The 11913-nt window shown below is 47.6% G+C and overlaps 5 protein-coding genes across 5 annotated transcripts; 2 read left to right on the forward strand and 3 right to left on the reverse strand.

The window, feature by feature from the left end:
- Positions 1-89: 89 nt before the first annotated feature.
- On the forward strand, positions 90-4343 carry SPPG_02801 (uncharacterized protein). The gene is made up of 6 exons (XM_016751087.1): positions 90-1403; positions 1475-1586; positions 1651-1724; positions 1790-2593; positions 2662-3927; positions 4000-4343. Exons 1-6 carry the CDS (start codon positions 204-206, stop codon positions 4225-4227), a joined length of 3684 nt encoding a protein of 1227 aa, XP_016610367.1. The 5' UTR covers positions 90-203; the 3' UTR covers positions 4228-4343.
- A 177-nt stretch (positions 4344-4520) lies between these two features.
- Positions 4521-5297, reverse strand: SPPG_02802 (uncharacterized protein). Its single transcript, XM_016751088.1, has 2 exons — positions 5081-5297; positions 4521-5016 (listed from the first exon to the last, which is right to left on the reverse strand). Exons 1-2 carry the CDS (start codon positions 5232-5234, stop codon positions 4793-4795), a joined length of 378 nt encoding a protein of 125 aa, XP_016610368.1. The 5' UTR covers positions 5235-5297; the 3' UTR covers positions 4521-4792.
- A 698-nt stretch (positions 5298-5995) lies between these two features.
- SPPG_02803 (uncharacterized protein) lies at positions 5996-6569 on the reverse strand (the record flags this gene model as incomplete). The annotated part of the gene is made up of 2 exons (XM_016751089.1): positions 5996-6402; positions 6467-6569. Coding segments are annotated over 2 exons (409 nt in total), but the record flags the coding sequence as incomplete, so codon positions are not given.
- Positions 6570-8382: 1813 nt separating this feature from the next.
- Positions 8383-9649, forward strand: SPPG_02804 (uncharacterized protein). Its single transcript, XM_016751090.1, has 2 exons — positions 8383-9131; positions 9205-9649. Exons 1-2 carry the CDS (start codon positions 8675-8677, stop codon positions 9516-9518), a joined length of 771 nt encoding a protein of 256 aa, XP_016610370.1. The 5' UTR covers positions 8383-8674; the 3' UTR covers positions 9519-9649.
- On the reverse strand, positions 9527-11885 carry SPPG_02805 (uncharacterized protein). Its single transcript, XM_016751091.1, has 11 exons — positions 11827-11885; positions 11644-11748; positions 11444-11575; positions 11310-11377; positions 11023-11241; positions 10890-10962; positions 10512-10820; positions 10370-10447; positions 10244-10296; positions 10004-10174; positions 9527-9941 (listed from the first exon to the last, which is right to left on the reverse strand). The coding sequence occupies exons 1-11, from the start codon at positions 11867-11869 to the stop codon at positions 9597-9599; spliced, it is 1596 nt and encodes a 531-aa protein (XP_016610371.1). The 5' UTR covers positions 11870-11885; the 3' UTR covers positions 9527-9596.
- Between the last annotated feature and the right edge of the window lie 28 nt (positions 11886-11913).

Below are 11913 nucleotides of genomic sequence, written 5' to 3' on the forward strand. Positions count from 1 at the left end.
ATTTGGTCATCAGTTCCTCCATTAATCCCGTTTAGGTTGTTCAGGGGAATCGGACAGGCTTCCCAAGTGAACGCGCCCAAAAAGTTTCCTAGGCTTTTGCTGCAGATCCTGGAGAACCCGACCCGCAGGTCGCCCGGCGTCGTATGCCTCTTCGCTCGTAACAACGCTCCCAAGAACGCACTCCCCACTATAGCCCTTCGGCCATGGCTAATCTCAGCCATGTTCGCGTCGCCCTGCAGATCCATGCTGACAACCCTCACATAACGCGCAACGACGATAATTGCGTAACTTACCAACCGCCACCTACAAAAACTCGTACCCCAGACCCGCGCAAGATCCACTTTGACGGCTGCTTTGATGCGCGTGCCACGTCGACCGAAATTTACACGCAATGTGGCGTAGGTGCATTCATTGACAGGGCGCTCCAAGGATATACAGCTGGGGTGTTCGCTATAGGATCCGGGAAGCTATCGGCACAAAAGCGGACAGGGATATTTGAGCCGCTTGTTAAAAAGTTGAAAAGTGCAGCAAAGCTAAATGGCGATATCACGGTTGAGATGGTTCACTTAGGGATAACAGATACGAAATGCATTGATCTGGTTAATGATCGACCGGCCGACATTTCCGACGGCTTGAGGACGCATTTCAGAAATGTTGGAACATGGGCTCCGGTAGAAGAGGTGATTCGCAAGGGGTGCTCCCTGCCTTGGATTATGGATCTAAAGTTTGAGACAAAGAAACAACACCGAACTGTGGGTCACTTGGTTCTGGCAGATCTTGGAATGGTATGCTTTGATGAGGAGGTCAATGAAAACGTTTTCCGGCAGCGTGGACCCGGTGTGACAAAGTCCGTGTGGATTATGAAAAAGATTGTGCGGATGTTGACCCAAAATGGTGCGGAAGGGACTATACCATTTGCAGACAGTACCTTGACGTCGATTTGCCGGGATTTCTTGGGTGGCAAGGCAGCAACTAAGTTTATCATACATGTGGATGGTAGAGACAGTGTGAGCGCAAATGAGATTGCGGGCGTCGTGGATTTTGCAGAAACAATGAGGAAGATCAAGACGTTAGAATGTGTAAATGATGTAGACCCACGGGTTGCTGAGCTGCAGACAGCTATCAAGGAGTTGGAGGCACAGGTTCGCGATCTTCGAGCTTTGACAGAAAAAGAAGCGTTGAAGTTTGAGTTCAGGATGAGGGAGCAAATAGAAGGACACAATGCAGCACTGGCGGAATTGGAACAACAAAAGGAAAAGGAAGGGGAGGAACGACAAAAAGACTTCGACACACGGTGCTTAAGAATGAAGGACGAGTTTGCCGCCACCCTATTGGAGTGCAACAATTCATGGAAGCAGACAGTAGTGAAGGCTCGCAACGAGAAAGACGACGCAATTCAACTGGTAGGAGCTCGGCAGATTTCATTTGTACATTGAATTAAGCCGTAAAAGTAATTCCAATTTCCATGATTCAGCTGAAAGAAGAGCTGGAAGAAGCTCAGTTAACTGCACGCGTTGAAGTCACGAAAGCCTTGCACGATAAAGCAGCCGTAGATGAAGCATTGCGGAAGGAGCGTGTTCAAATGCGTGCGTGGCTCTCTTCTTGTTTATTGCGTTTGGTGAAAGTGCTCATATTCGTTCTTTAACATAGTGCTTATGTCGCATGATTACCAGCAACTTCGGTTAGACAATGATGAATTGTTGCGAAATTCTGAGAAGATGAAGGTGAGGTTTGCTTTAAAGAAGAATTGACCGATCTTTCGGAGTTGCTGACGACACTCCGCATGTAGACGAGTTACATCGACTTAGAAAAGGCACATCAGGAGCTTGTTACCGTCAAGGAGTCACTCGAGAACCGGTGCATTGAATTACAAGCAGACCTGGACACTGAGAGAGCGAACGCGCGGAAGACAATGGAAGAGCTGGAAATCACCAGAACGGCATTAAATACCTCAAATGAAAGTCTTGAACGCGTAAAGTACCAGCTTGAAATCGCAGAAACTGAAAGTCGAGACAAGTCGGTGAAAATCGATGAGATCGAAAAGCTGCTCTCAGAGAAGCAACTAGAGCTGGTCGAACAAAGTACGCAGGTTGATCGTTTGGAAAAGAAGTTGGTAGGATCTGAAGCCAGATTAGACGAGGCTCGGCTTGCATCTGATCGGCTTAAAGAGGAGAGAGATGCTGCGACTGCACGCCTGGAAGTGATGCGGGATCAAGCTAATTCCGAAGTTGCGAGTATCCGAGAGCAAGTTGACAAATCCCGTGACGAGACTGCTGAGACTCGGGATGATCTCTTGCAGGCGAAGGAAACCATTAAGAATCTTCGTGCGGAGAAGACCAAAATTGAAGCCGCATCCCGTGATGAAGTGGCCAAAATGCAGAAAGAGGTTGAGAACCTCCGCAAAAATTCAGAGAAGGTTGCACGGGAGCTGGAGAGGGCTGAAGGGCGATTTGAGGGTGAACGAGAAGGATGGATACGGGAAAGAGAATCCTGGGAGCGGGAGAGACGCAGATTGGTTGATGAGGTGCAAGAACTCAAGATGGAAGCTATGAGAGCGCGAATAAGTGGGAGCGAGGAAGGCGACAAAGTCAAGGTATGCCTCATATGATGTCGAACTATTGACACTGCCGTTGCTAACTATTTTGTCATGTCTGTGTCAAGGCGTGGTTTGAGAAGCTGGAATTAGAGAACCGTCGACTTCGGGACGAGATTGATCATGTCAAAGCGTCCCGGCGGGAGGACCGGACGGCTGAAGCCGAAAGCGAACGTGTCCGGATGCATCTGGCCCGTCTTGAATCAGAGAACCAACGAATGGCGGAAGACGTAGCTCGGAAAGAACGTGAATTGGCCCACGAGAAAGCTAGGTTAGAAACCTTGGCGAAAACCACTGAGAAAGCTGTGCCTGCTAAGCGCAACCGTAAGAAGCAACCGGTAGAAGTTGTTGAGGAAGATGTAGATGACTATGGCGCTGAGCAGGAAACCGCCGAACAGGAGGAAATTACGGTCCAACGTAAGAAAAAGGCTAGGGGACGAAAAAAGAAAGATGCACCAAAAATAGAGAACGATGCACCCTTACTAAATGGTGCACATTCGGACCTCGACGATGATCATCAGGAGGATGAAGTGCGGGAAGTGGCATCACAAGGGAAGGAACGAACTTCGCATGGAAGAAAAAATGCACGGAGCCCTTCTCCCTTTGTCGAAGAGATCGCGGAGATTGCGGAGGTGAGCCAAAACGCCGTTGTCGCAAGCGTCAAACCGAAGGCAAAGGGTCGTGCGAAAAAGGGCGCGACAGTGGCAGCTAGCAAAGTAGCGGATGTTCCAGCTGGACGCAATGAGCCTTCAGATCTCCTTAATGTGGGTGACGAGCCGAGCAATGTTGAGTCGGCATCTAGACCTACGGCACGAAAGAGAAAAAATGCACCCAAAAAGTCTGATCCCGAGGTGCCTAGCCATGATGCGAGCCCGGTGCATGCAGAACCAAACTTTGAATTTGCGACAGTAGGTAAGGAGTCAGGAAATCAAACGAACCATCGAGAACCGGAGACCGTGGTGGAAACCAGATCAGATGTGACTGCCACAGAGCCTATGGTGGAAGTAGCAGTATCATCAGGATCAACAAAGAAGCGAAAGAAAATGGCACCTATCGAGACGCCTTCCACGCCACCTCAACAATCTGGACAAGTCTCTGTGGATGATATCTTAGGAATAACGACCGGAGTCGGCGAAACCATTGAATCTGAGAAAGAGAACCGGGCGAGCAAAAAGGGGAAAGGAAAGGGAAAGGGGGCGACAAAAGAGTTGTTGGGAGAGACTCTGAGCGAGAAAGAGAAGGACACGAAAAAGCGAAAACTGAATCCGAAGCGAAAAATCTCGCTGGAAGTTGTGGAAGAGGATCAAGTGGAAAACAAGGAGAAAAAGAAGTCGGTGAGTGACGGCACAATATTTCTTGAGCATCTCATACGACAAGTGAGAAACTCATTTGTGATATCTTTGTAGCAATTCGCCCCAGCCGTCCAACCAGCTGCGACTGGGCCACCCGTACTCAGTCTTTCCCAACGTGCTGCGGCACTCTCAACATTAACAACCGGCGAAAACCGATTGGGCTACCTAAAAGCCCGTATACCCAACCTAAATGCAAGCGGACGCATGGAATTCAAGAAGCGACCCGGTTTGGATCCGGAGAGGATGAAAACTATATTACAGGGATATGGTATAAGTGATTGAATGGCGTGGGGAGGGATGAGGCGTCGTGGTGAAGGCACATAGTACATGTGCAGTGTATAATAGTGAGGGTTTGGTAGCTTGTTTCCTTTCTTTTTGGTACATAATGTAGTAGCGTGAATGATAATATCTATTAACGTCAGTTGCTTCCAAAACTGCGGCCTAAGGTGCGCGAAATTAACTATGTGCGCAAAACCATGAAGCCATGGTGCGTTAACTACTCGATGGTTTCACCCATTCCAAGACCCATTTGGTGTATGAAGAGGGTATCTGTAAGGCATGTTATAGATGAATGTTTCCGCGAAAGGGCAACTTGCAGCTTGCCGCATTTTTACTTTTGTATTTTCTACTTTTGATATACATTTGATACACATGCAATTTTCTAAGACAGATACAAGTCATATAGGTTACATTCCAAACCCACAACCTTCCTCTTACGCATGAGGAGCCGCATCGCCCACTGAGGAAGAGCACAATGGCACTTGTTCTGGAGGATCCATTTGCTATCCTACTCTGGCATTGCAAGAGCTTGCTGGCGCCGTTGCCCCCATCGCAGAAAGTGAGACCATCAGTTGGTTGGTTTGGAGGCTTTACGGGTGCGCGTAGGCTTGTGGGTCGCCTTGTGCGTAGGTTTGTGTGTCGCCTTGTGCGTAGGCTTGTGCGTCGCCTTGTGCGTAGGCTTGCGGGAACGAGTGGCGGTCGGCTTCAGACTCTTGGTTACGTTACAGAATGCCGCATATTGAGGTACATTGGCACAGGGTTCTTGACAAGTGTTTTGGACAGTCCAGTTTCCTATGCAACAAGCAAAAGTTAGTCCGCGCCGAAATGGAGTTTTGTACACGCGAGAAATACATACCTGTAGCGGCATTGCATTGAAGAAAGTCCTTGCCTTTGCACGCGTAGGTATCTTTGCTTGGAGTGCATTTACCGCCAGCCTTGACCGCGTTGCTACCGGAGATCAAGAGAGCAATTGCCGCAAGGGCGACCAAAAGAGTAGTGAAGGCGTGCATAATGTCTTTTCAATAACACGAATTTGATAGAGGAGATTTGGCGTGCAAGACGAGAGAAAACCTGTTTGGTGACGAGGGGGAGCTGAGAGGAGTCGTCCTTTTATGCACCGAGCGAGGAAACCCAAGAGAGAAGCAGGTTCTTCTTTTCAGAACAATCCATCCCACAGCCATCCATTGAGAGAAATCCTTTTGGAGAAAAACAGCTGTTCTTCTTGGCATTTCGTGCTTCGATATGACGCGCGCATAGGTAAGGAACGTGTTTTCGAACGTTCTCCACCAAATGTAAGTATTATGAAGAACAAGAATATTCGATGGGGATAAGACGTTGTGACCGCGCGATGGAGGAACTCCAAATGATATGCGAATAGGCGCGGAAAGAACGCTTACCTAAATTCAAAGTCCGCAAGACCGGCTTAGCATGCGCGCGCGCGTGTTAAGATTGGAATTAGATAATGAAGACGAATGATTCAACGTAATTTTGGGACGCCAATTCTAACCCTAAGGTATTATGACATATGGACATGATCTGAGCTCAAAATCCGTAAAGGGCTCTGCTAATGACAAAAACATTGCAAAAGCAGGGAGGTGTAAGCATCCCAATTGACTTGTTTGATGCTCTTGTCTCTTGCCGTCGTCCACGAGATTGCGTGTGTATGGTTTTGAGGGATCAAAGTGTGCGTATGGCGCATAGTCATCTGGAGAGGGTGCGTAAGACTGGAGAAGGCGGGAGATGGCGGGGAGGGAAAAGTCTGAGCTAGTTATTTCTCTGTGGAGAGTTTGTATGAGTGTGTCAAGATCTTTGGGTATGGGGAGTGGGCTAGTCAATCAGAGTGTGGGTAAGTTCCCTGTTAATGCCGGCTTTCTATATTGTCAATGGGGGTTCGTCACAAAAAGAGATATCAGTTTGTTTTCCCTGTGGACTCTCAATGTCTTCAAGCGTGTCAGCGCTTGGAGACATTGAAAGCAGTGGATCATCAGGGAAAAACAAATCTGTGCGTTCCCCTGCCGCTTTCCAAAGTTGAGCTTTTGCTAACTCAAATCGAATTAGCCCCATCATTCCGTGCAGGTTGACTAACAATGGGTTTGGTGCTGGATTATGGAACTTGAGGACAGCATCATGCTGCACCAGTTCTGTCTTGACCAGGTTCACTACTCGGTACCGGTTGTCCTGAAAAAACCGAGGATACTAAGTTTCCTGGACTCTCTTAAATGCCGTCTCGATATTGCAGTACCTTATAAATCATCCACCATTGAAGACCAAAGCAGTTATGATGAATGCCTTGATAAATGTAGATACCATTCATGGGGTTGTTAATTTCTGCCCCAGCTCGCATCAAACGAAAAAACTCTGATGGGTAAATTAACCGCGACAAGTGTGGAATCTAAACATCCGAACATCGTTAACAAAGTTCAGGATAAAGAACTAGTAAAGACGTATCCTCACGTATCGTCCAAGTGCCAATGGTATCAGGTGTGCTGCATGACACGGCGCATTGTGAACTCCGGTGATCGCACATTGGCGATCCTCCCTTCCCATGATCTACATATATGAAGCGATACGTTATTAATGTTTCCATGTAGATTCGAACAATGATTTTTAAACCTCTTCTGTGAAAGCCGGGGAGTGGCCCAGCACCGCTGCTTTCTGGAATTGCCATGGGAAGGCCGGAAAAAGAGCATAGATGCTCTTATGGCTCGGAGAGCCAATATTTGAGTTCGTTGCTGGATTCCGTGGGGTCCCAGAAGGCCAATAATAGGGTGAGGCTGCCTCTTGTCCACTGTGAACTAGATGCCAAATGAGTATCTGGAAACGCGTGAATGAAGGATTAATGCATTTACATCTTTGTCCGAGCCAATATTTGAGTTCGTTGCTGGATTCCGTGGGGTCCCAGAAGGCCAATAATAGGGTGAGGCTGCCTCTTGTCCACTGTGAACTAGATGCCAAATGAGTATCTGGAAACGCGTGAATGAAGGATTAATGCATTTACATCTTTGTCCGAGCCAATATTTGAGTTCGTTGCTGGATTCCGTGGGGTCCCAGAAGGCCAATAATAGGGTGAGGCTGCCTCTTGTCCACTGTGAACTAGATGCCAAATGAGTATCTGGAAACGCGTGAATGAAGGATTAATGCATTTACATCTTTGCAGCTCACGATCAATGTCATCGAATATATGCACTAGAGCCATGGTGCATAATTCCGCATTGTCTTTGCACTCCTTCTGGGCAAGGCTCACAACTTCCGCCAGGTTGGTTGCCCAGCCATTCTTTGCGAGTATGTTTCACACTATTGCCAAGTATGGTCTCACATACACCGGTTCATTAGTGTCCTTGGGGAGAGTGTTTAAAATGCAAAGATACTGATCCATTATGCTGTCAAGAGGATTAAAAAAAAGACAATCCGCACAAGAAGGGGGGATACTTACTTTCTTTTATAACTTGGAAACGAACCAAAGTGTTAGTAATCTGTACAATGATGATCTATAAAGGGAATTGGCGCGACCCTATAGATAGTTTACATCTATAAATATAGCCATGTGTTTATTGTTTCTAAATCTAAGTAGGAAACATCGCAGCAGTTTCAATTTCATGCTTGTTTGGTATGCAAGTTGTTTGCGGGTCAGACATGGCCGTCGCTTGAGTGAATGACTAATATTTCGTATTCCATCCATTTGATGCGTGCCTGACAAAATCCGAGCGTTCTGGGCAGTTTCTTCTATTGCAGATTGTTGTGGTTGCATTATTTAACTCGCCATATTCATGCCTGCGCATGACGATAGTTCAAATTGGCTGATGATGTCAGGAAACGCTTTGTCTGCTGCACAATCAGGATATCTCCCGCCCTAATTCAGCTTATAAAATCATTGCTCTGCGCAAACTCCACGACAGATAGATACATCATAAGCGTTCAATTGACACAGCTTTGATTACGGCGTTGGACGAAGAACACCCAGCGGAAAGGGAAACCCGCGGCCCATTGAGCCCATTGACAGCTCTGCATGAGTCACACAGACCCCACACATTCGTCCACAACTACCCCACAAATCTACCCCACAATGCTCGATGCTGATTGGCTGTTACCCCACCGCCACACGACCATGCGGGCTGTTCTTCCGATCCAAAACTTGCAATTTGTTTATCGCACTTTGCCCCGGCTGACTTTTTTTGTAAATTTGGAACACTTTGCTAAAGAAGGTCAGGGCATTAGCAGTCATATGGGCTTTATCCACGGTCGATGTGGTTTTACCCTTTGGCTATTTTGTTTTGGTTTTTGAGCCAGACGCAATTTTCCTGAATATTCTCTGGGGACCAGGAACCCCCAGACTATAAAAAGGGCGACCGCTAGCAGTTTATCCCCTTCGCATCAGCATTAAACAAAGGAAGCCCTCTTCAAAGAATTTCTCGCCCATTTTTGTAATTTCCTCTGTCAAGCACCCGCACCCATGTCATCCACGACTACGTCCACCGAAGCAACCACGCTCAGATTGACCAGCCCGCTTCCCACACCCAAAGATCTCGAGGCACTCATCCAAACTCTCCACAGAGAAATAACTAGCTCAGACTTTTCCCTCCCCGCCATCACCCGCCTTCTCCAGTCCTACACACCCTCTCAAGATGACTATGCGCCATACGCACACTTTGATACCTCAAAACCATACACACGCAATCTCGTCGACGACGGCAACGGCCACTTCAATCTCATGATACTCTGCTGGACTCAAGGCAAGGCGTCGCCTATTCACGATCATGCTGGTGCGCATTGCTTGATGAAGATTCTGGATGGCGAGCTGTGTGAGACGCAGTATGAATGGCCAAAAGAGGATGAAGCATGTGGGAACAGTCCCATGAGAGTCAAGAAGCAGACCGTCCATGGAGCTAATCAGGTGGCTTACATTCATGGTGAGATACAATGTGCTGTCCGCTGCTCCGCATCTTTGTTTATGAAGGGACTGAACCTTCTCCGGCCAAGCAGATCAGATTGGCCTGCACCGGATCTCGAACCCTTCATCCACTCGACCCGCCATATCGTTGCACCTCTACACTCCGCCGTTTGACTATTGTAAGACATTCTGTGAAAGTACCGGGCAGGCTCGTACCTCAGGTCGGTGTGTGTTCTATCGCGACTTTACAAAGAAGAACAAGCAGGAAGCACAGCAATTCCCGTTGCCTAATCCACGAGCAGTTCCCAATGTGGATGTAGCCGGAGCTGCTGCGACTGCCGCCTGTGGAGGCCAGATGGATATGTCACTGAGAAGCCAAAGGCCAATGTTTGTTCCATCAAAATGAGCTTGGGCATCGCTTTGGGCTGTTTGTTACAACTTGAAATTCTCAATAATACCACTGCCTATACACACCATTGAAGCGCTAGGCTAAAACTGGGCACTTGAATATACTCTCTATCTGTTCTTCCCCAAGGATCTGATCCTTTCTCATCATGCCATCTATAATGTCCTCAACATAGGAAGGCTTGCGCATCCCAACCAATACACACCCACCACTTTTTTCTAGACCCTCAGCTGGATCAGCCCCCGCAACATTTGACACCCAAAGGGCAGATCGTGCTACGTGTGCAGCAGTCGAGGCCAACGAGCTCTCCGCTTTTATTCGGCCAGGTGCAAGGGCAGCCAACAATTTTGCGAGGTCTTCATTGCTTCGGAGTAAAGATACTGCACATAATCGAAGGAAGGTCTCGGAAAGGGTCTGGAAGTTCTGTTGCGTACGTTACATTAGAATGCAAACCCAGTGCAAATATATAAATCTTGACTTCCAACCTCTCCATACTGTCGAGCCCACTCTACAACTTCTTCTTCGTTATGCGCGTCTCGAACGCTGTTCCGCAATGTCTGCAGGTCTGCCACTAAACCAGGTTGAACTTGTCGTTTCAAATAATATTTTGCGGCAAAAAGATTCTGTGCTAGTCTTGACAAGTTATCCGACAGAACCTGCAACGAAAATAGTTAGACTAAGGTCAGGGTGTTGATGAATCCTCGTATGATTAAACGACGCTGTACCTGACCCCACACGAATTTCGCCACAAGAGCGGTGTCTTCTGGTGTACCGCCCACTACGCGACGAAGATGTCAGTTCTGACTACAACATGTAACTGGCGCGCTAACGGTGCGGGATCTGCAACTCACGCATTTCAGGCAGAACAACTTCTAAACCAGAAACGGCTTCGAACGCCTTGGTTAGGTCGTGCATAATCCCCGGTTCATCTATTTCATGAATAGGCATTTTAACATCCAGAAAGTGAAATGCTAGCAATACGTTTTTACCGACCTTCAACGGCCACGCCAAGGGCAGTGGAGAGCACGCGAATCTGACCGCCAGCAATCGCATAGAGCGGCCTATGCGTGAACTGGAACAACTCGTTATTATGCGCAATTTCCATAAGGGATGGTGAACCGTCGAACCACTGAGTATACGCGTCACGTTCAAAGAGGTTGAAAGGGTACTGTATTGCGACAAAATTACGAAGATTAACGTCGGCTCGGGCAAGGGCGGTGAGAATAGAATCTAATTGGAGGTGGTCGGGAGCAGTACGAACGGGGAGAGAGTGGGAGCAGATGCCGTAGCTTCCTATTCGGCCTATGGATGTTCAAAAAAGTAAGCAACTGTGGATGGTAAACCATTTTCTGCCTTGCCGCCTCTGCTTGCCTCGTTCGACTTCTTTGTCAAGATGTGTTGCGGCTTTCGCTATTAAGTCATACACTTGATGTACCGAGTATGGCTGGAGTTGCAGAATCTCAGCAATGTAACGAACCATAAAATGAACAAAACTCATCCATACTCTGTCTTTCGCAAGCATCATCCTCTCGGGATTATTCAACATAAACGTGTCAATGGTCTCCAACCCAAGTCTCTTCAACGATGCTGTGATCTCCCTTTCCAAAAAGGCGGGAGAAAGGGAATGCGCCGTGCGGTCAGCAACAACTGTGTGATCTACGTCGAGATAATTTGGAAAGTTCGCGCTTGTGATATATCCGGCCTTGGTGACGATGACTACGGACTACTTTATGATGATTTCGGGATCAATAACAACATTTAATGTGCCCGGAAAAGATATTTAGGACGTACCTCCCGCTCCAACAGTTCTTCATTTATCCTCTTGTCCAAAACTCGTCCGATCAGCTCTTCAGAGCTCCCTAACAGGTTGAAATGCTCAGTCATTACCAGCTCAAACGCCGGTTTGAGAGATCACTTTCTCTCACCGTTTTCAAAATGGCTACTGGTGTCAATTACATTGATCCCAGATTCCAATGCAAGTGACAATGCATTTTCATGTTCCTCAACGTCCTTCCGTATCCGATACCCGCCAAAACCACTAGCAGAGACTGTCCAGCCTAGAAATTCACGTCAATGATCTGCATATTACATGCCGCGCACGCCGCAAAACGCAACGCCTTCTCACCAGTCTTGGGAACATTGGAGTAAGCTAGCGAAGCAAACTGTTCAGCGTACCGCTTTGTGCCCTCCACTGTCGCCCTGCCAGCATGAAGGCCACGACCCAATAGTGCTGGATATTATACAAAATCTTAAGATACAGTTTGCCTTGCAAAAACCTATCTACACTCGGTCATATTCAGCATCTCACCCAGTGGTTTTGAGGCCGATCGCACTGTGAATCTAAACAGCATCTTGCCGAAAAACTCTGAAGATCTTTCATGTCATTATCTTTAAA

Source organism: Spizellomyces punctatus, assembly GCF_000182565.1.
Source record: "Spizellomyces punctatus DAOM BR117 chromosome Unknown supercont1.4, whole genome shotgun sequence".
NCBI lineage: Eukaryota > Fungi > Chytridiomycota > Chytridiomycetes > Spizellomycetales > Spizellomycetaceae > Spizellomyces > Spizellomyces punctatus.